At 38.8% G+C, this 25,185-nt stretch overlaps 1 protein-coding gene and 1 long non-coding RNA gene across 2 annotated transcripts in view; one reads left to right on the forward strand and one right to left on the reverse strand.

Moving 5' to 3' along the window:
* Positions 1 to 7: 7 nt before the first annotated feature.
* Positions 8 to 25,185, forward strand: part of LOC144454576 (uncharacterized) — a 30,852-nt gene continuing 5,674 nt past the window's right edge. The window contains exons 1-2 of the long non-coding RNA XR_013483096.1: positions 8 to 284; positions 11,691 to 11,769. This is a non-coding gene — a long non-coding RNA (uncharacterized LOC144454576). The remainder of the gene's footprint in view (positions 285 to 11,690; positions 11,770 to 25,185) is intronic.
* Positions 20,236 to 25,185, reverse strand: part of STT3A (STT3 oligosaccharyltransferase complex catalytic subunit A) — a 29,538-nt gene continuing 24,588 nt past the window's right edge. Inside the window, exons 16-18 of the mRNA XM_021000670.2 lie at positions 23,097 to 23,285; positions 22,453 to 22,568; positions 20,236 to 20,520 (exon numbers count right to left, since the gene is read on the reverse strand). Coding sequence (XP_020856329.1) covers positions 20,482 to 20,520; positions 22,453 to 22,568; positions 23,097 to 23,285 — 344 coding nt within the window. The 3' untranslated portion in view covers positions 20,236 to 20,481. The remainder of the gene's footprint in view (positions 20,521 to 22,452; positions 22,569 to 23,096; positions 23,286 to 25,185) is intronic.

Genomic DNA, 25,185 nt, shown 5'->3' on the forward strand with positions numbered 1-25,185 from the left:
CGCGCTCCCGCGTCCCGGAGGGCGCTGTGTGGTGACCGGCGGGGTTTAGGAGGGGGCGGGAGTAGACGGCGTTGGATGGAGCCCTAGGAAAGGTAGAATTGAAAAGAATAGAAACGAGAGGCTGGGGAAGAGGTAGAAGTTCAGGATTGTAGGGATTCAAGAAGCATGTTGGAAGAGCGTGTGAGCTGCAGGGGACAGAGAATGCTTGTTCTTGTTCCAGTCGCTGGGCACGTAGAAGCGCGGACGCTGAGCCCGTAGGCATGGGGGCCAGAGAGGTCTGCTGGGTAAGCCGATGCTCCGTCGGGGTGGCCCGGGCTTCGTAAAACTAGCGTGTTGATTGCGGAGGCCCTGAAAGCCTCGAGTCTAGGGCTGTGCTTCCAAAGGCAACGAAGCAAAGACGTTACCATTTCTCAATAAATTTGATCAGTGTAGACAGCAAAGCTGTAGAAGTCAGCAGCTTAGTGCCTCCTATCCCTCAAAAGAAGTTTTGTCCAAAAGGACAAATCCAAAAGGACCTCATCTCAGTCACGAGGATTTAGAATCAGTGTCCTTGAGTTGGAAGAGACCTTAAAAATCCTGTAATTCAACCTCTCAACCTAAGAAGGAGTATCCTCCACAAAAGTCTTAAAATCTTTATGATCCCATTTTACTAGTCTCTGTCTCACTTAGACCTCTCACTTTACAACTCTCACTAGTGTCTGTCTCACTTTACAACTCTATCTCACTTAAATCAAGTGCTCACTTAAGCAAGATATCACCCTCCTGATGTCATTGGTCTTCTTCAAGAATGGAGGCCCAATGAGGCAGTTAGGTGGCGCAGAGCTGGCCCTGAAGTCAGTAGGACCTGAGTTCGAATCCGGCCTCAGACCAAACACTTATTTGAACTATCCACTCTGCCCCCTAGCTGCCCCTAATTATTCTTGTACTAGAACTAGACTGTAAACTCTATGAGGACAAGGACTTTATATATTCCCCAGGGCCTAGCAGAATGCTCTGCATATAGTCATTTATTCTACCTTTAAACATTAGGTGGTATTGTAGCGGTAAAAATGAAGATTTGGAGTATGAGGAATAGTTGTATTTCATCCATATGTGACTTAGGGGGAACTCTTCACTCTTACTGGTCTCAAATTTCCCCAGCCCTAAAATGAAGGGGTTGAACTAGATCCGTCCAGTCCTAAATCCTGTCTCTGAGTTCTGCTATCTAACAACCCTGGACTGCCTTGCCTGCAAGTTGTTGGCTAGAAATCAGAATCTAAGCTATGAAAAGACACATTGGTTAAACTTGTATGTTACCAACCCCTGAATAAATATAGTTTCTTGGCTAATAGATGTCCAAGGATAGATTGTTAGAGATGTACAGGACCATAACAATTGGCCTAACTGTCTCATTTTATAGAGAAGGAAACTGAAGCAGAGCAATGAAATGTCTTTTGCCAGGTCACACAAAAAGTAAGTGGCAAGATTGAGTGAAAGAAAAAGCATTTATTAAGCATTTACTGTGTGAACTATGCTAAACACTGGGAGTACAAAAGTAAGATAATCCCTGTCCCCCACAGAACTGACATTTTAATCAGGGTGACTATACACATAAAGGAGTGGTAGCCAGGGAAAGACTTTTCCTCTGGGTAGTTTCAGAACTGATAACTAGTTAATTGCATTGAGTTACTGTTCCCAAGAGCAAACAGTAGACAGTGTATGTGTTTGGGAGTTGGGTGAAGAGGTGACATGACATGCCCTCTTTGGCAGCAGGGCAGATGACAAGATGGCCTACATGAGATGTGGAATATGGTCTGGTCTAGGAGGTAGCTACATATAGTGGGCTAGCTGAATTTGTCCTCATACATCATTCAACTCAAGCCCGGGATGGGAGTTCCAAAGCCCAGTAGATTAAAACCTAAGTCTTTTGGACTCCAAAAGCAAGTACTTTTCCTACTACATCACACTGTTTTCCAAGCCCATTTTCTCATCTATGCTGTGCAGAAAAATAGTATTTTCTTTATCTTCCCAAAGCACAGGTCTGATAATGACATCTCCCTATTCAATAAATTCCATTGGCTCCCTATTAGCTCCAGAATAAAATATGAAGTTTTCTGGCTTTTAAAGTCCTTCATAACCTGGCATCTTCCTAATTTTCCAGTCTTCTTATACTTTACACCCCTCCACATACTTTGTGATCCAGTGACAAAAAAACCCCCCAAAAATCCAACACTCCATCCCCAACATGTATTTTCACTGACTGTTACTCACGCCTGGATTTTTCTCCCTCATCTCTTATCCCTGGCTTCCCTGACTTTGTTAATGTCTCAGCTAAAATCTTATCTTCTGTAAGAAGTCTTTCCCAACCCTCTTTAATATTAGTGCCTTTTCTCTTTCATTATTTCCAACTTAATTCTGTATAGATTTTGTTTGTGCATAATTGTTTGAATCTATCCCCAATTAGATCATGAGCACCTTAAAGATATTTTCTTTTTCTTTTCTTTGTATCCCCAACATTTCACACACTACCATGCATATAGTAGATGCTTACTAATGCTTGCTGATTAAATTTCTGTCAGTCAATAAACATTTATTAGGAGAAGAAAAGGGAATAAGCATTTATGTAGCACCTACTGTGTGCCAATCGCTGTACTAAATGCTTTACAAATATTATCTCATGTGATCCTTAGAAGTGACTTGCACAGAGTCACATAGCTAATAAGTGTCTGAGGTCAGATATGAACTCCAGGCCCAACAATCTATCCATTGTGGCACCTAGCTGCCTATAAGCACTACTGTGTGCCAGGTATTATGCTAATCACTGGGAACATAAAGAAAAGCAAAAGATAGTTCCTGTCCTCAAGGAGCTCAGAGTTTAAAGGGGGAGAAACATGTAAACAACTAGGTACAAACAAGACAAGTACATAATGAATTAGAGATAATCAACAGAGGAAAGGTACTAGAATTCAGGAGAATCAGGAGTTTTCCAGTAAAAGATAGGATTTTGGATGAGATTTGAAGGAAGGTAGGGAAGCTTGGAGGTAAAAAGGAGGAGGGAGATTATTCCAGGCTTGGGAAACAGTTAGTGGAAATGCAGGAAGGCAAGAAATTGAATGTATTTTTTGAGGAACAATAAGGAGGCCAGGGTCACTGGATTGCAAAGTACGTGGCAGGTGTAAGATGTAAGACTGGAAAATTGAGGTGGGGGAATCAGGTAATAAGGGGCTCTGAATGCCAAAGAGGTGTTATATTTGATCTTGGAAGTGATATGAAGCCACTTGAGTCAGTGGAGGGGAAGGAGGAGGGATGGTGTCACATGGTCAACCTGCACTTTAGAAAGATCATTTTGGCAGCAGAATGTTAGATGGCCTGGAGTGAGGAGAGAGTTGTGGCAAGGAAAACAACATGGGCTAGAGAGAAAGAAGTATCAAGGAGAAGAGGGTAATCAAGTGTCAAAGGCTGCAGAGAAATCAAGAAGGATAATAATTGAGAAAAGTTTATTAAATATGGCAGTTAAGAGTTCATGGGTAACTTTGGAGAGGACATAATGAGGTCAGAAACCAGACCATAAAGAGTTAAGTAAATGGAAAGGAAGAGGAAGCACCTATTTTACATGGCTTTCTCAAGGAGTTTAGCCACAAAAGGTAGGAGATATTTGGTACAGTAACTATGAAGAATGGATGGATCAAGTATTTTTTGAGAATGGGAGAGAAATGGGTATGTTTGTAGGCATTAGGGAAGTAGAGAGAGAAATTAAAGATGTGAGAAAAGGGGAACGATAAAGAGGAAAGTGTACTGGAGAAGATGGGTTAGAATAGGATCATGTGTGTGTGAAGGGGTTGCCTTGATAGGGAGAAGGTCCATCTCATTATAGGAGATGAGTAGAGGAGATAGTGACAGAAAGCATCTGAGAGATGGGAGTTGAGGAGGGGGAAAAAAGCAAGCCCTCAGTAAATGGCCACAATTTTTTCAGTGAAATGTGAGGCAAGGTTTTCAGCTCAGAGGATAAAGGAAAGGGGATTTATGGGAGGTTTGAGAAGGGATAAAAAGGTTTGGAAAAGTCACTGTGTTGAGTGGGAGAATGGGCTAATTAGGGAGGTACAAAAAGAATTGCCTTGAAGCAGTGAGGGCCTAATTAACACAACTTTGTAAAATACACACATACAGGTATAATATTGGTTGATTGGTTGGTGTCCTTCATTCTCAAAGAAGACCAAAATGACATCACTATGTTAGAGTCAAGATACAGTGTATCCAACTGTGGCCAATCAGACAAATATAAGCTCAGAAGGCTCTACCACAGTACAGCACAAATGGTCTACATGAACGCACATTTGGAGTGGAGATGCTTCTAAATTTGCACATGTCATTTCTTTTGAGCTATTGTAATTCTGCATTGTTCATAGAGCACACTGACTTCTTTTATGCGGGTGTGCCATGCCTGTGCCAGCTCTCCCATGTCATGAAATCAATTCCAAAGTTCTTTAGAAAGACCTTGAAAATGTACTTGTATTGCTTCTTCTGACCTCTGTGTGAGATCTCTGGAAAATAGACTTTAATGCAACCGTACATGTGACATTTGAACAACCCATTGGAGTTGCATTCTCTGTAGTAGAGTTTGAAAGTATGGCAATTTAGCTTGAGAAAGGACCTCGGTGTCTGGTACCTTATCTTGCCAGGTGATCTTCAGAATCTTCCTATGACAATTCAAATGGAAGAGATTCCGTTTCCTGGCATGGCACTGGTAGACTGTCCAAGTTTCACAGGTATACAACAATGAGGTCAGCACAATGGCTCTGTAGACCTTCAGTTTGGGTCAGTCTAATACCTCTTCTCTCCCACACTTTCTTTCTGAGCCTCCCAAACACTGAGCTAGCTCTGGCAAAGTGTGCATCAACCTCATCATCTATGGCTACATCCCTAGAAAGTATACTGCCAAGAACTTATCCACAGCATTCAAAATCTCTGCATTTGCTGTAACTGATGGTTCCACATATGGATGGTGCAGGGCTGGCTGGTAGTTTCTTGGTGTTAATTGTTAAGCAGAGGAGCATGAGCAGCAACGAAACAACCCATACTTTGGTGCATCTTGGCCTCAGAGGCTGCATTGAGTGCACCATCGTCTACAAACAAAAGACCATACACCAACTCTCCCTCCACTGGATCCTGTCACCATGGCTTTTGATTTCTAGGGCTCAGCAATAGTGCCTGGCACATAGTAGGTGCTTAAGTTTATTGATCAATTGATTTTTCTCCAGATTCATTTGGAAACACATGAGTAAGAGTGAAGATAGCTTATGGTGGGTGCAATCCGGGGCTGAGATGTAGCAGGGCAAGATCGGTGATATGATAAAAGGGCAAGAGATTCAAGAGAAGATGACAGTGTAGATTTGAACTGGTTCACTAAGCAGTCAAGATAGGAAAGGGAGAAGAGTGTCTCTTGCCTCCCAACAAATGCTTACTGTATTTTGGACACCATGCTTCATATTGGAGATATCAAGTCTTATAAGACTGGCCCCTGAACTTAATGGGCTAAAGGTCTAAGACAAGAAATGTAGATTTTTAAAGTATCTAAAAAGGGTTAGACAATCTCTTCACTTTTCTGAACCTTAGTTTACCCATCTTCAGAAAGAGGGATTTGAACTAGATGGTTTCCATGTCAAATGCTATGATTCCCTAAGGCAGGGGTGGGGAACCTGCAGCTTCAAGGCCACATGTGGTCTTCTAGGTCCTTGGGCGCAGCCTTTTGACTGAGGCCAAGTTTTACAGAACAAATTCTTTTTTTTTTTAAAGGCAATTGTGGTTAAGTGACTTGCCCAGATAGCTAGTAAGTGTCAAGTGTTTGGTCTGAGGCTGGATTTGAACTCAGGTCCTCCTGACTTCAGGGCCAGTGCTCTATCCACTGTACCACCTAGCTGCCCCAATGAATTCTTTTATTAAGGGGATTTGTTCTGTGAAGTTTGGATTCAGTCAAAGGGCTGCACTTGAGGACCTAGAGGGCCACGTATGGCCTTGAAGCCACAGGTTCCCCATCCCAGCCCTAAGGTAACACATGGCTAAGTGCTAGGTGACAGGCACAAAATGCTACAAGGGTTCTGGGACTCCTAAAAGAGAATCTTCCTAATCCCTCCAGTTGTTAGTGCACTCACCACCGCCAGTACCATATTACTTTTTGTTTACTTTTTTTTAACTTTGGCTCTTTTTAAAAAAAAAATTATTTATGATTCCAAGCAAAAGGCACAAAATGCTACAAGGCTTCTGAGAGTCCTAGAGGAGAACCTTTCTGATCCCTCCAGTTATTGGTGCCCTCAACACCACTACCACCATCACTATATTACTTTATGTTTACTTTTTTCTTTTACTTTGGATTTTAGAAAATTTATCTGTGTATATGTTGTTTTCCTCCCCAAAAAATATAAGCTATTTGAGGGCAAAAACTTTCATTCTTGTGTTTGTATCCACAACAGAATGCCTGGCATATAGTAGGTGCTTAATAAATGCTTAAGTAAATTGAATTGGGAAGCAACTAGCAATAAAAGTTGAAGGTCTCAAGTCTCAGAAGGAAGTGAAACAGAAACACAGGACACTTCCAGATTTAGAGGCCCTGTGCTAAAAATTTCTTGAATGAAATTATATTAAAAAATAGCACCAAAGAAGAATGAAAGATAATTTGAACCTAAAAAATTTTTTTTTTAATTTTTTCTCTGCAAATGTGCTAATTATTGGTCAACAATCTAACTTCTGAGCAAGGAAGCCCAATATAGGTTAATAGTGTGCCCTCACTTTGCATTCATCTTCTGAATTACTGTCTTACTCTGAGCCTTAGATGAAGATTTGGAAAGAGAAAAGTAGTATCTGATTGCCCTTCCACCTTTATTAGGAACCACTCATAATCTCATAACCAACAAGGAGTTGCATGATAAGAGAAACACAAGATCTCTATGCTAGCACCCAGGATTAACCAACTCTGCTTCTTTCTACTAGCCTTGAGATTTCAACTTCCTGGTTATGATGATGGCATCAAGGTGTTAGGCAGCTGCATTATATTGGGAGGTTTCTATCAGGTTTCCATAAGGCAGCCCAGAATGGCCAAGATTCTGACTGCAGTGACCTGAGATTCTACTGACTGGTGCCTAAGACTGCCAGAGACCAGCATTATGGGGAGATTCTGAGCCTGGAGCAGATATGCAGGTGGGAGCCATAACAAAAGGATATCTGAATTGCTGAAACTGCTAGTGATTGTGAATCCAGCTGGACTACAGAGAGAGGAAAGAGAGATTGATTTCCAAAACTCTCCCTCTTCCTTCTTCCTTCCCCTTCCATATTCTGGGATCTAGAGACAAGTTCTATATATTCACACTATTTCCTTACTACTTTCCATGAGTTATGAGTGCAGGCAAGCAGGAAGAAGTTTATAAGTTGGCTAGAAGAGAATGGCTCCATTTAGGAGTACATGATCCATTTCCTGTCTATTTTCACTATGTTCAATAAATGTAAAAAAGTAGGAAAAGTACTGACTTTGTAGTCAAGAGGTCCTAGTTTAAATCTCTCCTCTGGTGACTTACTACCTGTATGACCTTGAACAAGTCATTTGACCATTCTAGATCTAAAATGAGGCAGTTAGACTAGATGGTCTCTGAGGTCCCTTCTAACTCTAGGTCCTATGGGATCACAGTATGTTGGGTATCTAAGTCCTATGGATGGGGCGGGGGCAAGGAGTGTGGGGAGAGTCAGTGCTCAAAGAAAGGAGAGTATAGAACTCAGGTGACAGCTCTAGAATTATATACAGACCATAAACTCTGTAATTTTATGATTTAAGTAATATTCTATTTCATTCCCTAGCTGAATTCCATATGTAGTCTTTTGAACTCCTGGGTTCAGTAATGGGGGGAAAGGGAGTGGTACAGCATGGAAGAAGGAGAGTGGGCAGTCTAGACACTGACAAGCTAAGTTCCTTCTGGTGGCCAATGAAGGATGCTATAGCTTTTTAAGAAGGTTCTACCATGCATGCACCAGAGATTCAACTAACAATACTATGTGAGGACTCAAGTAGAGCTCTACTGGTGGGCAATTCATATATTGCACTCACTCACTGGATAATTAGTTGCATTTCTATAGGCTTAAAGAAGGAAGCACTCAAGCCACATGAGTTTAAATTGCCACAAGTATCACAAGTGTTAACAATGGATTTAAAAACATTCTAGTTTCCCCTTCACCAAACTGCATCTGTTATGACCACAGAGTTCTTAACAAAGAATAGAGCAAGAATTACTCTCTGAAGCCAGAATCTAACAATAAGCAGTTTTCTCGAAATACAATTGAAACAGAGAGACACACAGATTAACACACACACACACACACACACACACACACACAAAGGTAAAAGGCTGGAGCAGAATCTAGCAATCGTGATCTCGACAAAGCAAAAGAAAAAATAAACCTAATTCAAAGAGATAAGCAGGGACACTACATTTTGCTAAAAGGTACCATAGACAATGAAGTAATATCAAACAAAATATATATGCATCAAATGGTATAGCACTTTTTTTTTTGCTTTTTGGTGAGGCAATTGGGGTTAAATGACTTGCCCAGGGTCACATGGCTAGTAAGTATCAAGTATCTGAGGCCACATTTGAACTCAGATCCTCCTGACTCCAAAGCTGGAGCTCTATCCACTGTGCCACCTAGCTGCCCCTTAGCATCCAAATTCTTAAAGCAAAAGTTAAATGAGTTACAGGAGGAAATAGCAAAACTATACGAGTAGGAGACAGCTCAGCTTTCCCCTCTAAGAACTAGATAAATCTAATCACAAAATAAACAAGAAATTAGGGAAGTAAACAGACTTTTTAAAAAGTTAGAAAAAATTGGAATTGGAAAAAATTGAATGGAAATAGAAAGGAGTATACATTTTTTTCATCATTACATGGCACCTTCACAAAAATTGACCATGTATTAGGGCATAAAACCCTCACAATCAAATGCAGAAAAGCAGAAATATTATCCTTTTCAGACCATAATACAATAAAAATTATATTCAATAAAGGGCTGTAGAAAAATAGATTAAAATTAACTGGAAACTAAATCTAATCATAAAGGATGTATAGATCAAAGAACAAATCATAGAAACAATAAATAACTTCATTAAAGAAAATGACAGTGGGACATGCCAGAATTTATGATGTGCAGCCAAAGGAATACTTAGGAGAAAATTTCTATCTCTAAACCCTTATGTCAATAAAAGAGAGAAAGAGCAGATCAATGAATCAGGCAGGCAACTTTAAAAAAAATAGAAAAAGAACTAATTAAAAATCCCCAATTAAACACCAAATTGGAAATCCTGAAAATCAAAGGAGAGATTAATAAAACTGAAAGAAAGCCTTTGAACTAATAAATAAAACTACAAGCTGGTTTATGGGGGAAAAAAGACAGTGAAAGAAGTGTGAATTCACTGCCAATGAAGAGGATGTTAAGTAATTATTAGGCTGGATGTTAAAGATGTTAAAGCAATTATTAGGCTGGCTACATCTTCCCCTTAGGGCTCTAGGTATGCTCCTGAAATATTTGGATAAATGTTCTCTAATATTATCAGCCCTAGCCCCCAAATTGGGCATGTTTTCTCCACAAACAATTAACAACTAGCCCTCCAGTTACACTTAAGCAATTAACATTAAGCAAAAAACAATTAGTTTTCTCAGAGGGATATTTACTTCAAAGATAAGCAATAGCAAAAATACCAACATTCCCAGGATGGACACAATTCTTAGACTCTTGGATCTCCAATGGCTTGGTCAATTGACCCTTAGAAAGTCACAGTCCCTTTGAAACAAAAGGAGAAATGCCAAGGCAAGCAGAGGATCACAGTCAGTGCTCTGGAGGTCACATGTCAGCCTTGAGAGGAGAGTGACCAAGGGCTCTCCCCTTACAGCACTGTTGCTTAGATGATGCCAGTGAAGGAATGAAACCAAGAACAGATATTCCACTGAGAGAGAGACAGACAGACAGACAAAGAGAAGGGGGTGGGAGAGAGGTTGAGGCAAAAGACCTTCAAAGGCGAACTCCAGTCTCACAGCTACAGCTGAAAAGGCTGCTATCCAATACATGGTAAACAGAGTGGAACCAGATACCAGATACAGAATAAAGAAAGTAGGCTCCCCATCTTCTTTCACCTGGGCAATTGTATCAGAGGCACTTTGTTCATGCTCATAGGGACTGGGGTCATTGACTAGTATTCCACTAGATAGAAGGGCTAGGGCTGCAAAATAGGGGCCATATGTGAAATATAGAAGAGAAATTGTAAAAGGCAGAATCAACAGCTTAGTGACTGACTTGATGTGAGAGGATAGGAAGATCAGGTTGACTTGTGGGCAAGCATACCAAGGTCTTCCCCAGCCCACCCCTGCACCTTCTTAAAAATAGTAAGAAACCTTATTTTCTCAGCATTATTTGTCTGAAGTCCTTGGGCTAATCTGAATGAGAAACTTCATTAACTTTTCCTTCACTGTCAAGTCCAAAGTACTATTATGCACTGAAATTTTTTTACATCATTCTTAACAAAGACCTAATCAGTTTCTAAAGGTTGAGGCCTGAAGAGCTCAGGAAAAACTTCTCCCTGAAATTAGAGTAATGAGCACATTCAATTAATAGCAATATCTCTTGTATTAACCTTTGACCAGATTGTATCCTTAGAGTGGTTAAAGAGGGATTAAATGGTTTTAGGAAAATGATTATTTGGAGTACACTGGAAGTTGTTCTTTTGGATGAATCAGAAACTAATTTTTCTACTCATTTCATCTTATGTAATTCTGTCTTTATTTTTGATCTCTATGAATTTCATGTAGAGAATAGCTTGGGCAGAGAGATTTCCAAAAACTGTGTGAATCTTTGTTCATTAGGATTTCTAAGATGCTTAGGGTAATTTAATAAACCTGTCTCAGGCAGATTTGTCAAAAATGTAGAATGTTCAATTTTTAATCTACACCTGCAATTTATAGATTGGGAGAATGATAGTGTTTTTAATAGATACAAATAGAAGTTAAAAGAGAGTAGAAAGGGAAAGAATGATTTCAGTTATAAGGTGTTAGAATAAATTATTACATACTATTCAACACTACATAGTGCATAACAGTCTTGTTAGGGGACTTGTTTCCCACCACTCCCATTTCCACCCATTTTGTCTGCAGCAAGGCTTTTGGGGCTAAGTCCTAGGGTTTTTTCTAGGTTTGTGAATGTACAACTTAAGAGACATTTCTGGCAATGAAACTTTTCAAGGTGAAGGACAGAGAAGTAGCAGACACAAAAGGTCTGTTTCTCCATGCTCTGTGTGCCCAGCAAATAAACTTGCAGAGAAGCCACCAGTCATGAACAACAGGGTACAAGTGGAATCCTGTGCAGCCTGAGTAACTAGTGTGGGGAGAGGAAGGTAGAGTAGGGAGTGGGTGGAATTGCACATACTTTAGCCTTTTAAGAGCAGTGACTAAAAAGTCTAGTTTCCAGCAGGTGTTGTGTATGTCAGATGCTTTTAATCAATCAAATATTTATTAAGCATATACTATGTGCCAGGCAAGAGGCAATATGGTGTAACCTGGCTTCAAATCCTGCCTCAGATGCTTACTAGGTATTTGACTCTGAGCAAACCACTTACCCTAAACCTCAGTTTCCTCATCCGTAAAATGAGGGGAGTTTGATTCCATATGCATACATCCATTTTTCAGATGCTGTGGCCATTTGTTCCCCATGGATGCCCCATGAATAATTCCTATGAAGGTCAACTCTTCCTATGTTTATTCATGGGTGAGTGAGCTCAGTGTTTAAATGATCTGTTACCTTATTTATGATCTCATTAGAATGCCTTTGTTTTGAACTACATGTGTCATTTAGATGTCTGGTAAAAGTACACATATTGGCATGTGATCAGCTAGAGTTTGGAAGATTCTTGTCCAATTCCCAACACCTTGGATAGTTAACTGGATGGCTGACAGGGAACATGGTTCATGAGCTACATTTTATTACAGTGCTGTGGTCACTGTGTATATTGATCTTCAGGTTCTGCCTACTTGACTCTGCATCAGTTCATGTCAAAACTTCCCATGCATTTCTGGATTCTTTAAATTCACAACCTCTGACTGTATAATAATATTCTACTCTATTCATATATGACAGTTTGTTACTTATTTCTAGTACTTATGAGTTACCCATTTGTAGTTCTTTGCTACCACACACACACATATAAAAGTGATGCTCTAAACATTTTCATGAATATTGTACCTTTGTTTTGATCTCTGACTTCCCTGGGGCATAGCCCAGGAGTGGGATTGCTGGGTCAGAGTATAAATAATTTAGTCACTTTTCTTGCAAAATTCCAAATTATCCAAAATAGCTGAAACAATTCACAGCTTTTGGAATTCTCTCAGCCTGGAAATCTTTAAAACTAAGAAAGGAATCTTTCTCAGTGAAGCAGTTTAAATAAAGTCCTGCATTAAGGCAGTAGGACTGACTTAATAAATTAGAGCAGTCCTATATACAACAGGAGTTCTAGAATATTTAATAATAGTACTTCTAATCTTCATTTCCATCTCCATCAGCATCTTTGCTTAGACTCCAGGCATCACGTCTGACCCAAGACAGCTGATCACCTAAAATCTTGCCACCATGCTGATTAACTCAGTTTTTGATACTAAACATTTCTTCTCAACTCCCTCAGTTGCCTCTTCCCTCTAATTAGAAAGCCGGAGGGTGGAGCAGCAAACTCCTCCCAAAGTCTTCCTTTATAGAGGACTTTGAACTTTCAGAACTTTCTAGGTAACTCTCCATTTTCCATCAGCAGCACTACTAAGTTTCAGCTCCACAGACCATTTGCATGTACCCTTCAGTCCCTCCCCATCTTCAAGTCCCTTTGATGTGTTATCTTCCCCCATTAGATTGTAAGATCCTTGAGGGCAAGGTCTTTCTTTTCCTTATTTGTATCCCCAGTGCTTAGCACAGTGCCTGGCATGTAGCAGGTGCTTAATAAATGAATTGAATTCACTAAACCAATACTTAAATCATTTCCAGCTTGGTAAGACTAATTAGAGTTTATACTCACTAGCAAAGCCTTAGAAAGCATAGGGCTGAGGCAGCAGAATAAAACTTTACTGGAGTGGCAGAATCCAGGACCAACCTACCCAGGTTCAAGAGAATCAACACTAGGGTGATTTAAAAAAAAAAACCATTTAATGAACTGTAGAAAGGTTGCAATCGGTCAGTGGAAAAGAAACCCCCATAAAGGGAATAATAAATTCTTTAAGTATGTAAATAAATATTATTTCTACTTAATGCATCATTTCCTATTATTCACTGACACACATGTAATTTCCTACTATCTTGTCTCAGTCCTTTAGTGAAGAACACAATTTTAAGCATGTTGAAATAATGAAAAGGAGAGAACAAAGGAGAAGAGATAGAGCAACTCAAAACCTAAAAGAGAATGCATTCCTCTCTTAATAAAAGCATTTTCTGATGACTTGCATAAGACAGTAGGAAAAAATAACCAGTTCCAACCTACCTTCTATCACAAAGGTGATAGTGATACATGAATATAACTGAAAAAGTAGAGAACACTTCTCATTCAATTTATTTTTTCCCTGGTGATAGTAAGATATGATTCTTGGTTCACATTCTTTAGCAACACTGTAAGAAATAACTATCTGCCTACACAACACTTATTTATTCATCAAACATTTATTGGATGTCTACTAGGTGCAAGGCCTTGCTCCTGTTTACAATACAGTAGGGGAGATGACACGCATAAAAACAACCAAAGACAGCCAAGAACACTGGTTTAAACAAGTGCAGACCCAGAAGTCTGGAGTCTGTCCAGTGCCCTACCTACCTATGTAATATTGGGCAAGCATAGTCGTACCACTATGAGTTGTAATTTCCTCATTTCTTGAATGAATTTAAGATCCATTTATAGACTGCAAGGACATATGCTGTCACTAATGAAACAAGACAGTCCTTTGATAGTAACTCAAGTCATATTTCTTTCCTTAGAAATGCAGTGCTACTCGGACAACAGCTAAGGGAATGACACATTAAGATCATGTTTATATAGCAACTTACAGTCTAGAAAGTTTATTCTGGAAGGAGGAAGCAGGACCAGGGTTCCTATGGAGAAAGTGTTTATCACCCTGGAGGTGGAATGGCTCTAGGGAGGAAGTCTCAGTGGCCTTGTGCTAGTTCAGGCTCTAAATACAAAACCCTTGCACAGGGAACAATATGTAAACATATTAAATGAAGAACTGAAGTGTATGAATCTTGACATTCTCATTATAAATGAAATCAGGAGATAAAAGGAATTTGCAACTAAATGGAAAGATGGCTCACAGGTCTTCCTCAGTGAGGCAAATAAAAAAGTTGGCAGAGTTGACTTAATTATGTGTTCAAAGGACACAAGAAACACCATTTCAACAGACACTTATTTGATTATCTCATACTGCAGAGCTCAAAATAAGCATCTGCAAAAAGAACACCATGAAAATAGCGGTGACCTGGTACAGAATCAAAGACACAGCTAGATTCTCTACAGACTGTAAAATCCATCACATTCTCTTGTTGCCAGATGCCATAGTGGCTGATTCTAGGGCTAATCAAGCAGAGCCTCCAAAACAAGAATCATAATCATTCAAAAGACTTTGGCCTGTCTACCCAGGAAAAACCAAGTAGATAAAGAATGCCTGTTGTCTATACCAGGATATGCAATTCAAGGTACAAGAGCTGGTCTATCAGTGCACATAATTTGGATAGCCACTGCAGATATGGATAATGAACTAGGCTGAGAATTGACTAGGAAGAGGAAAATCCCAGTTGCACTTGGGAATTTGTACTGTTTTTAATGCCAAGTTTCTCCCTAAAACAAAGGCCTTTCTTTTTAACATCCATACTCTTCTATATAGCCTTGAAATGTGGAACTATTCTAATTGTAGTTTGAGACCACAGTCTTAAAATTAAAAACGAGTATCAATTCAGAGGGCAATGGAGAGTATGTGAGCAGGACATAACACACAAGAGACTAAAAGAAATAGAATTATAATAAAGAATACATCAAAGAAATGTATGATCTAGAAAGATGGGTTGATCACATGGAGAGTGAGATAACCAGTGGATAGTTGTATGATCCATAAACCCTTAACTTCATGTCAGGAAAAAATTGGAAGGTCCCTGCAGCAAACTTATGGGAGGACATGAGTAAGCGTAGCACAGGACAGGCATGGATTGTTGGAGGGAACAGCTACATCAATGAAATCACAGATCTGGTTGAGTACTCTTCCTAGGGCTTCTATGGTCACGTCCAGTACTTTCAGCTACACTACTCTCCCTTTAGAAGCTTTTATATTACAATTGTGTATAAAGTAAGAACAAATAGATTCTGAGCTAGGGGCTATCCTAAAACTCATGACACGTAGTGTATGGGATTTTTAATATCCTGGAGAGACAGGACCCATTTTCAGAATATTTCCTGGTTCTTAATTTCAAATAAGTAAGGATGCTTACTTACAGTCGTTTTAATAGGTGAGGTATCACTGTATTGGCTTCAGGGTAGAGTGATTTTTAGGGTATTCTGGTCAAGAGTTTTCTCAAAATGTTTCAGAAGTCATTCTAAAAATAGTAAACTTATTGTCTTTACTGGGTCATAAAAGTTAATGGTTTAAAACCACATGGGCATAAGGTAGATTGCCCCCCATCCTTAAATAGGGTCAAAGAGCCTCTGAGCATCTGGCTCAAGGCAAATTTCAGTGATGTACATCTTTCTAAGCACCTAGTGGTCCTTCCCTAATCCTATGGATAGGAGAGCTGCCCTTTTATCTTCACTTTCTCTATAATGCTGGGGCTCTCCACACAGGAGATAGATACTAAGTAAACGTTTGAGTTGTTTTAATGTAATCTAGCAATTCACAACACAGTCAACAGTTTGCAACAGCTGTCTGCCATTAGTTTGCCACAAGAATTACCAACAGGAATAACAGAGAACTATGGACCTTGTTTCCAAAAAACATAAAGGACAGGGTGAATTTTACAGTAAGCTGTACAAGTATACAATGTCTTTCTGCCACAGCCAAGTAACTACTATGTCTGTACAAAATGTAACTTGATCTCCCTTATGATGATAATAATGAGCATTTATGTAGCACCTACTATGTATGTGCCAGGTACCATGCTAAGCACTTTACAAATATTTCATTTGGTCCTCACAATCCTGAGAGGTAAGTGCTATTATTACCTCCATTTTAGAGTTGAGGAAACCGAGGCAAACAGAAGTTAAGTGACTTGCCCAGGGTGACACAGCTAGTAATTATCTAAGGCCAGATAAACTCATCTATCTGACTCCAGAACCAGTACTCTATTCACTGTGCCACCTAGTTGCTTGAAGAGAAGGTAAAAATACTAAAGAAACACTTTTCCACTCTCTAGGGCATCAGGGGAAAGAACATGTTTGGGTTGTTTTTTTTTTAAAGGATTGGTTTGCTGCATATGGAACGTGAAGGGGTACATTCAGAAATGAATGCAATATAAAAACAGACAGCATCAATTAAAAAACACACCACTTTATTACAAAGCAGAGGAAAAAATCTGAACAGGCAGAAAGGAATTCTGAGTGTGTCAGAGGTAGGAAAAGTCGAAGAACTTTAAATACAAGAGAAAGGGAAGCACTAAGGAAAATTTGAGACATCTCCAGGGAATGGGCAAGGGGTGGAGCAGGATTCTGAGGATGAAGCAGTTGTGTGCACTCCAAGGAATGATCCCATCAGGGGGACAGCTCAGGAAGGGTCAAAGAAAGAGATGAGTTGTGGCAGCTGGTAATCCCCTGCTAAGAGGCACCAATTTGCTGACTTGACATTAACAATAGAGGGGTATATTGTCTTCTGGGGAAGTGTATATTGGATGAGACCAAGAACCTATGACTTGAAAAACCAGATGATTACAACCAATTTCTGATGACTAGCATAAAATGAGGACTCATATAGTTAGATGTAACCTAGGCAACATTACTATGCATTATTTAGCACTGGACAAAAAATTGAAGGGACAAAGGTGATTTTTGTCATTCCTTTTGCCATTTGAGGGTAGAAGCAGCCTTGCAAAAGAAAAGATGATTTAGGAAGTGAACAGTTAGTTAACAATATAGTGCCTGAGAACAGGATTATGGACCATGGCTAAAAATATAGGATTTGGGGGCTCTTGGCATGAAATGGAGTATAACAAATGGAAGCTGGTAAAAGCATATTTGCCTAGAATCTTGCAATTCTGACTAAGAGGGTTTGGTACTGAAAAAGAAAGAAGAGAAAACTGCTTGGGTATTTATCCCTCAAATAGCTAAAACAAAGGAATAACGATAGAAATATCAAGTAATTTGGAGCAGATAAATACCAAAAAGAGTCAACCATAAGACTCATAACCTCAAGTCTCCATACACAAATTCACAAAGTATGGCTGACAGGCAAGATGAGAGACTGCAATACAAGGCAAATTTGACCTCATAGGCATTACTGAGACATGGTATGAGGGAACTCATGACTAGAACATGGCTAAAAGTGTATATCTTAATCTGAAGGAAGAGAGGAGATAAAAAGTAGGACTGGAGAAACACTGTATACTAAGATAATCAAAAGGAAATCTAGGGACAAAAGCAGGATATGGTGGAGAACATTTAGATGAGGATCAATGCAAAATAATATTTATCAAGGGAACTATACTAATAGGCCACCTGAATACAGAAGGAAATAGAAGGGAAATTTGGGAAAGAGATCACAAGTCCACACTAAGGCATAATAGAGGGATAGAAGATTTAAGTTATCTGGACTTCTGCTCTAGTTCTACACCAAAAGTGACACAGTTAATAAAGTCTTGATTTGCTTTAATATTTTCCTTCTTTGAAAAGGTGGAGGAGAAATTAACTGGGGAACCTCATTCTGATCAACAAGGAAGAAATGGTTGTTGATACAGAAACTATGAGGGGTGAATGGGAGGGGGAAGGGGAAGAAGAAGCATGGATAGAAGCCCCTACTTTAGAATCTGAGATAGAGAAGAGGAAAACTGGGCATAGTATGACATGCATAGCAAGAGGTTTCACAGGATTCAGAGAAAGAATAGGGAGGATCCCATAGGCTAAAATTTTATAAGCAAGATGACACCAAGGACAGGAAACTCTAGAGAATGAAAAATCTTGTAAAAATAATGTCAGGGACATTAACAATCAAAATGGGCTTAGGCCGGCAATGAACGTTAAGGGCAATAAAAAAAAAAGGGCTTTTTTTAAGCTACATTGGGGTCATGAGGAAGATCAAAGAACGGATAGGAACACCATGATAAGGCATGACAGAAGGCAGAATTATTTAACTCTTATTTTGTTCTTGTTTTCTCTACCAAGGAGGATTTTTTTTTAATTTTTAAATTAAGAAGTTGATTGTGAAGTTAATCAAAAATAGTTGAAAAGGAGTTGAATCCCAAGATAAATAAGAAAATGATAAGAAAGAATCCAGTTATTTTCAATGAGTTTAGGTTGTCAAGCCCAAACAAACTCTACTGCAGGATACTACATGAGATGGTTGAGTTTGTCAGTGGATTTTTCAATGGATAACAGGAAAAGTGTCACAGGCCTAGAGAAGATAGGCAAATATCCCTATTTTCAAGAGGATGGATTCTGCAATGCAGACTAGTAAATTTGACTTCAAATTTAGGCAAAAGTCAAGAACATATTAAAGGTATAATAAGCACGAATGTTTTAAAAAGGAAGCAATAGAGGCAGCTAGGTGGCCCTGGAGTCAGGAGGACCTGAGTTCAATCTGGCCTCAGATACTTACTAGCTGTGTGACCCTGGGCAAGTCACTTAAACCTGATTGCCTCCATAAAAATGTTAATTTTTAAAAATAACAAAAAGAAAGCAATAATCACCAAGACCCAGCCTGGCTTCACTGACAAGTCATGCCAGACTAAGAACATTTCCATTTCTGAAAGAATTATAAGATTGATGGATGAGGGGCTCCTGTATCTTTCATCCAGATTTCAGCAATGTATTAGATGAAGTCTCATATGCTATCGTTGTGAATGAGATGGAGAAATGTAAGCTAGAAAATGGTATAATTAGGTACATTCAAAACTGATTGAAATGACCAGACTCCAAAACTGTCCTTGCTATCTTTTTGTCAAGGACTTTTCCACTACCCTATGTTGTTAACCACTTTTTCCATGACTTAAATGAGGGTAGTAGGGATAGCTAATAGATAAGAGATTCAGGATACAAAAAGATCTCAGCAGACTAGAATGATGGACTAAACCAAATAAAATGAAATTCATTAGATATAAAACTAAAGTTTTATACTTGGGGTTTAAAAAAAATCACCTTCACAAATACAGAATGTGAAAGGCAAGGCTAGCCAACAATTTGTGTGCAAAAGATCTGGGGATAAACTCAATATGAGTCAACAGTGTGACAAGGCAGCCACAAAGGCTAATTTGATCTTAGGCTGCCTTGTAAGAGGCAAAGTATCCAGAACAGGAAAGGAATGCAAGAGTCTTGCTGAACTCTAACCTAGTCCCATTTGAGCTACAATACTGTACTCAATTCTGGGCAACAAAATTAAGGACTCTGGAGTCGGAGCTGGAGAACGTCCAGAATCAGGGGAACCAGGATGATGAATGGCCATTATAGGATCAACTAAAGGAACTGGAAATGTTTAACCTGGAGAACAGATGACTTAGAAGGAACATGATAGTTCACTTCAAATACTTAAAGGCCTGTAATGCAGAAGAGGGATTAGAATTGTTTTTCTTGGCCCTAGAGAGCAGAACTTGGAAAAATGGGTTATAGAAAGGCCAATTTAGGCTCAAAGTGAAGAAAAATTTCCTAACAATTAGAGCTAACCAAAAGTAAAATGGGCTGGCTTACGAGGTAGTATGTTTCCCCTTACTAATGGTCTTCAAGTGAAGAAAGGTTAGATGACGACTTGTTGGAGATTTAAGGAGGGAATTCTTGTACATGTAACACATTTTGGACTACATGGCCTCTGAGGACTCTTCCAACTCTTAGATTCTATGAAGTACCTGATCCAGTCCTTGGCAGTTTGGCTAACTTGAGGGAATAGGGAATGGCTTTACCATCAATTTATTTAGGAGAGGGATCTCTGTGCAGATATCAGGCCTAACATCTTCCTTTCTCTCAAAGCAATGAGAACGTCTGCCTGCTATGGCTCAGTCACATTAAGTCAAACCAAATAAGACACATTTAAAAATTTTTCTTCCCCCTTTAATTGACCATGGTAAAGCCATGACATTTCATTTGGTAACCTGCTTATAGTTATAAAAATCATTCCACCTGGCCCAACCTATATTGCCCTGGGCAAAACTTCCAGGCAATTCCAATCCCATTCTGCCTTGTTCTTACAAACTGCATATAAAAACAATCTCTGCGGCATCCTAGGTGAAGACGAATTCAGTGCGATGCATATTGGAGGTGAAGATGATGATTAATTATGTCCTTGACAAGCCTCTATTGTCCAAGTCCTTTACCTGTAAAACAAATTAGCTACTTTAGCCTTTTTCAAGACCCTTTAAAACCAGGGAGCATCACTATTCAACAAAAACTGTTAGGAAAATTAGAAAGTAGTCTGGCACAAACTAGATACATTAACATATCACACCATATATACCAAGATAAACTTCAAGTGATGTAGATATAAAGGGTGACATCATAAACAAATTAGAGAAGAATGGAAGAAATTACCTACGGATAATGGATCAGATCTACGGATAAGGGAAGATTTTATGACCAAACAAGAGATAGAGAGGTTCACAGCAGGTAAAAAAGACAATTGTGATTAGATAAAATTAAAAAGTTTCTGTACAAACAAAACCAATCCAACTAAAATTTATAAGAATAAGAGCCATTTCCTAATTGATAAATAGTCAAAGGATATGAATAGGTAGTTTTCAGAGGAAAAAATCCAAGCCCTTTGGAAAAAATGTTCTAAATCACTAATAATTAGATAAATGAAAATTAAAACAACTCTGGGGTACTACCTTGCATTCATCAGAATGGCAAAGTTGACTAAAAAAAGGAAAGTGACAGATGCTAGTGGGGCTACTTGTAGAGCTGTGAACTGGTCCAACCATTATGGAAAGAAATTTGGAACTATACCCAAAAAGCTATTAAACTGTGCATATCCTTTGACCCAGATGATACTACTAGTTCTATGCCCCAAAGCAACCAATGAAAAAATAAAAAGACCCATGTGTTCAAAAATATTTCTAGTAGATTTTTTGGTGGTGGCAGAGAACTGGAAACTGAGGAGGTGTCCACATCAGTTGGGAAATGGCTAAACAAGTTATGATATATGAAGGTGATAGAATATTATTGTGATGTAAAAAATAATGAAGGGGATGGTTTCAGAAAAAACTGAGAAGACCTGTATGAATTAATGCAAAGTAAAGTGAGCAGAACCAGTAAAATAATTTACACAATAACAATAATACTGAAAAGACTAACAACTTTAAAAGACATAGGAACTCTCATCAACACAAAGATTAATCATAATTCTAAAAGATTCATGACAAAGCATGCTAGAAACTCAGAAGATTGAGGCATTTTTTTGGACATGACTAATGCAAGAATTTGTTTTACTTGATTATACATATTTATAACAAGATTTGTTTTTCTTGCTTTTTCAATGGAGTAAAGGGAAAGACGGCAGAGAGTAAACTTGGAGCTGAAAATGAAATAACATTGAAATTTTTTTATATTAAAATAAAATCATGGAACATGTTCTTCCTTTGGTACTAGATGAGGTTCACCCAAAAGTAAAGTGAGTTGCGTTGATGCCCAATGTGGCTTTGCAATTAAGCAAATTAAGTAAAAAGTTTATTTTCCTCTGAGAAACTGACTTCTCATTCCTTACTTTTGAGAATATCTAGGACAAAATTATAAAATCAATACCCTTTAATACATAATAGCCAACTCTCAAAATATATATAAACAAACCTAATAAGAAAACTAATGCTGTAAGAAATCCTTAAAGCATATATTTTCTTTCTACTCAACTGCAACAACCGAAAATAAAATTATATACACACATACATAAAACACACACACACACACAGATTCTGATTCAGTTATAAGCTCTGCTGAGAGTTGCTTATGGAAATTCTCATAAATGAGAAAGGTATAGTCCATCAAAATCAAGGATTAATCCAAAAACACATAGGAGTTAGTACTGACAGAGAAGATTTAAAATTCTAAACTAGAAAAGACCTTAGGAATGATTTAATCCAACTCTCTCATTTTACAGATGAAGAAAGTGAAGCCTAGAAAAATACATTAAGTCATCTGCCCCAAAATCACATAAGTAGTAAGTACTGGTACCAGGTTTCAAACTCAGGTCTTTTAAGTTTGAAGACAATTCCAGTGCTTTTCCCCCATAATACAGCACTGCAGCATGCACTAACCTTGTATATCCTGACCAGCCAATGTTCTGTGGTATATGCTTCTTCTAAGACATCAAGCTCAAAATCTTTGTTACCAATCTCAGCATTTCTGACTCTGTCATAGCCTGGTGGACGCTCTAGGAAGGGTAAAAAAAAGAGCCATGTGCTATCATCTGCATCTGAAAATATCTGCTGGAATGTATGTTAATAAAGTTGTGATAGGCAAAGATAAGAAAGGGATGTTACACAAAACATTCTCTCTACAAAAGGATGCCCAGCAGAGTGCAGAGCTCATCCTTTCTCAAAAACACAGAACAGGCTGGCCTTCCAGCCCCCTTGAGGAATTACGAAGATGATTAAAGACCCAATTAACTAGAGAGAAAGAACAATTAACTAGGGAGAAATGAACACTCCAAAAGAGTCCATGACAAACTCAGGTAGGGGTCTAAATGACATTCTCGGCACCAAAGGTTTCCTGGTGTCAAAGAAGTGATTTCAGATGTCAGGTCCCTAGACTCAGTACAGAAATCTTTGCTGATATAGCACTAAGGTGGTTTTATGGCTAAAGCAGGTTTCCCTTAAAGTAGCAGGCTTGAGAAATTAGGGCTCTTGTCTTATTCCAACCCACATCATTCCCATTCTTTACCACACTATCCTTCACTCACTGGCTTCTGTGTAGACCTGTCCAAAGCGGTAGTAACACATCTTGTACATGAGGCAGTTGAGGAGCACTGGGGAACCTTCCCGGTCAACACGGAACTCCCCAGTTGGGGTATAGTAGTCATGCTCCTTGATGTGCTTGCCTGTGTCTGTGCTCCCCCCAATCCGTACCATCCACAGAAACTTGTTAATGTCTACAAAACAAAAAGATACCAGTATTTTCAGACTGAGGTCAAAACTAGACAAATAAATTCTCACAAATGTCACTATTTCCAAGAAAATTTCCTCTTGAAATCGAAAGTCTTTCTCTTGTGGGAGAAGAAATATCTAATTCTAACCAGTATACCAAGCAGTAGAGGAGGGAAGGGGGAGGTTTGATACCATGTTTAGTGTTCTATCATAAGACCCCCTCCACAGCATTTGAGACAATAAATCCCAAACATAACATCTTTAAACTACCATTGAGGAAGAATGCATAATGATTTTCAGCTGGGGACAGGAGATACTGAACAGGTAATAGGATAAGTCCAACTCTGCCTTACCAGCCACAAAACTTGGAACTAGCCTCATAAATATACATGTATGATGACTACTGACAAAGTACATACATTAAAAACCATTCCCAACTTCTTATCCTATGCTACTAATCAAGTGAAACTACTTCATCACCCTCAATGTTGTCCCTTTCGTCAAAAACACCAAACACAGGCTTTAGAGAGTTAGACAAATGAACTTTGGCCAGATGATCAGTTTGAAAGTGCTCTACTGGCACATTAGAATTGTGCTGCTTCCCAGGCACATGCTTTCAGGTAGGCATTATAACATTCAAGTCTTTTAGGGCTGTATCCCAAAGAGATCATAAAAATGGGAAAAGGAGCCACATGTACAAAAGTATTTATAGCAGATCTTACTGTGGTGGCAAAGAATTGGAAATTGAGGGCATACTCATCAAGTGGGGAATGGCTGAACAAGTTGTGGTATATGAATGTAATGGAACACCATTGTGCTATAAGAAATGATTAGCAAACAGACTTCAGAAAAACCTGGAAAGACTTGTATGGACTGATGCTGAGTGAAGTGAGCAGAACCAGGAGAATGTTGTACACAGTAACAGCAACATTGTGCGATGACCAACTTTGATAGACTTAGCTCTATTCAGCAATGCAAGGATCTAGACTCATGATGGAAAATGCTATCCACATCCAGAGAAATAACTATGGAGTTGGAATGCAGAGTGAAGCATACTATTTGCTCTTTTTTTTCCCTTCTGTTTTGTTTTGTTTCTTCTTTCTTGAGGTTCCTCCTATTGGTTCTAATTCTTCTTTACAACATGACTAATGTGAAAATATGTTTAATAGGAACGTATATGTAGAGGCTATAGCAAATTGCATACCATATTGGACAGGGAGGCAGGAAAGGAGGTGGGGAAAATTTAAAACTCAAAAGCTTATGGAAGTGATTGCTGAAAAGTAAAAATAAATTGATTTTTAAAAAATTCAAGTTTACCTTACCATCTCTATATTGCAGCTGGAAAAAGTGAGGTACAAGATAAGTAACTTGTCAAGATCGTACAGTCAGGAGCAAAACAAAATATGGAATCCTAGAGTCCTGAATCCCCCTCTCTAGGTATTATTAGACCAGCTGCCCACAGAACACTGGGGTTGTGGCTACCTGTCTGGTAGTCCCCAGTGTAGAAGCCTGAGGTTATTTAGAGATAGGAGGGTGTAGATGATCAGGGACAACTTAGAGGATAATCTGCTACTCAAAGATGAACCTTCCAGTAGTCTACAAAAAAAGGAAAAGTGTGAAATGCCATGTGATATCACACTGTCTCACTGCTCAGAGAATTTATTTTGTTTTGTAGGACAGTTAGAAAATATGTATTTAATAAGAAATGAACAATAATTAAATTGAGGAGAATATAGCTCACAGATATTCAATATTTTTCATGAAAGACACTGAAAAAGACTGAAATTAAGGATATTTAGGAAACCTAATATCATAATAAGCAGCATGACTATAAAGTAATTAGACAACCTATCAAGATTTAAACACCTGAATGATTATTATTCCTTTTAAAAAAGAAATCCCCCT

This window comes from Phascolarctos cinereus, unplaced genomic scaffold (genome assembly GCF_003287225.1).
Source record: "Phascolarctos cinereus isolate Bilbo 61053 unplaced genomic scaffold, phaCin_HiC Scaffold_726;HRSCAF=1367, whole genome shotgun sequence".
Taxonomy (NCBI): Eukaryota; Metazoa; Chordata; class Mammalia; order Diprotodontia; family Phascolarctidae; genus Phascolarctos; species Phascolarctos cinereus.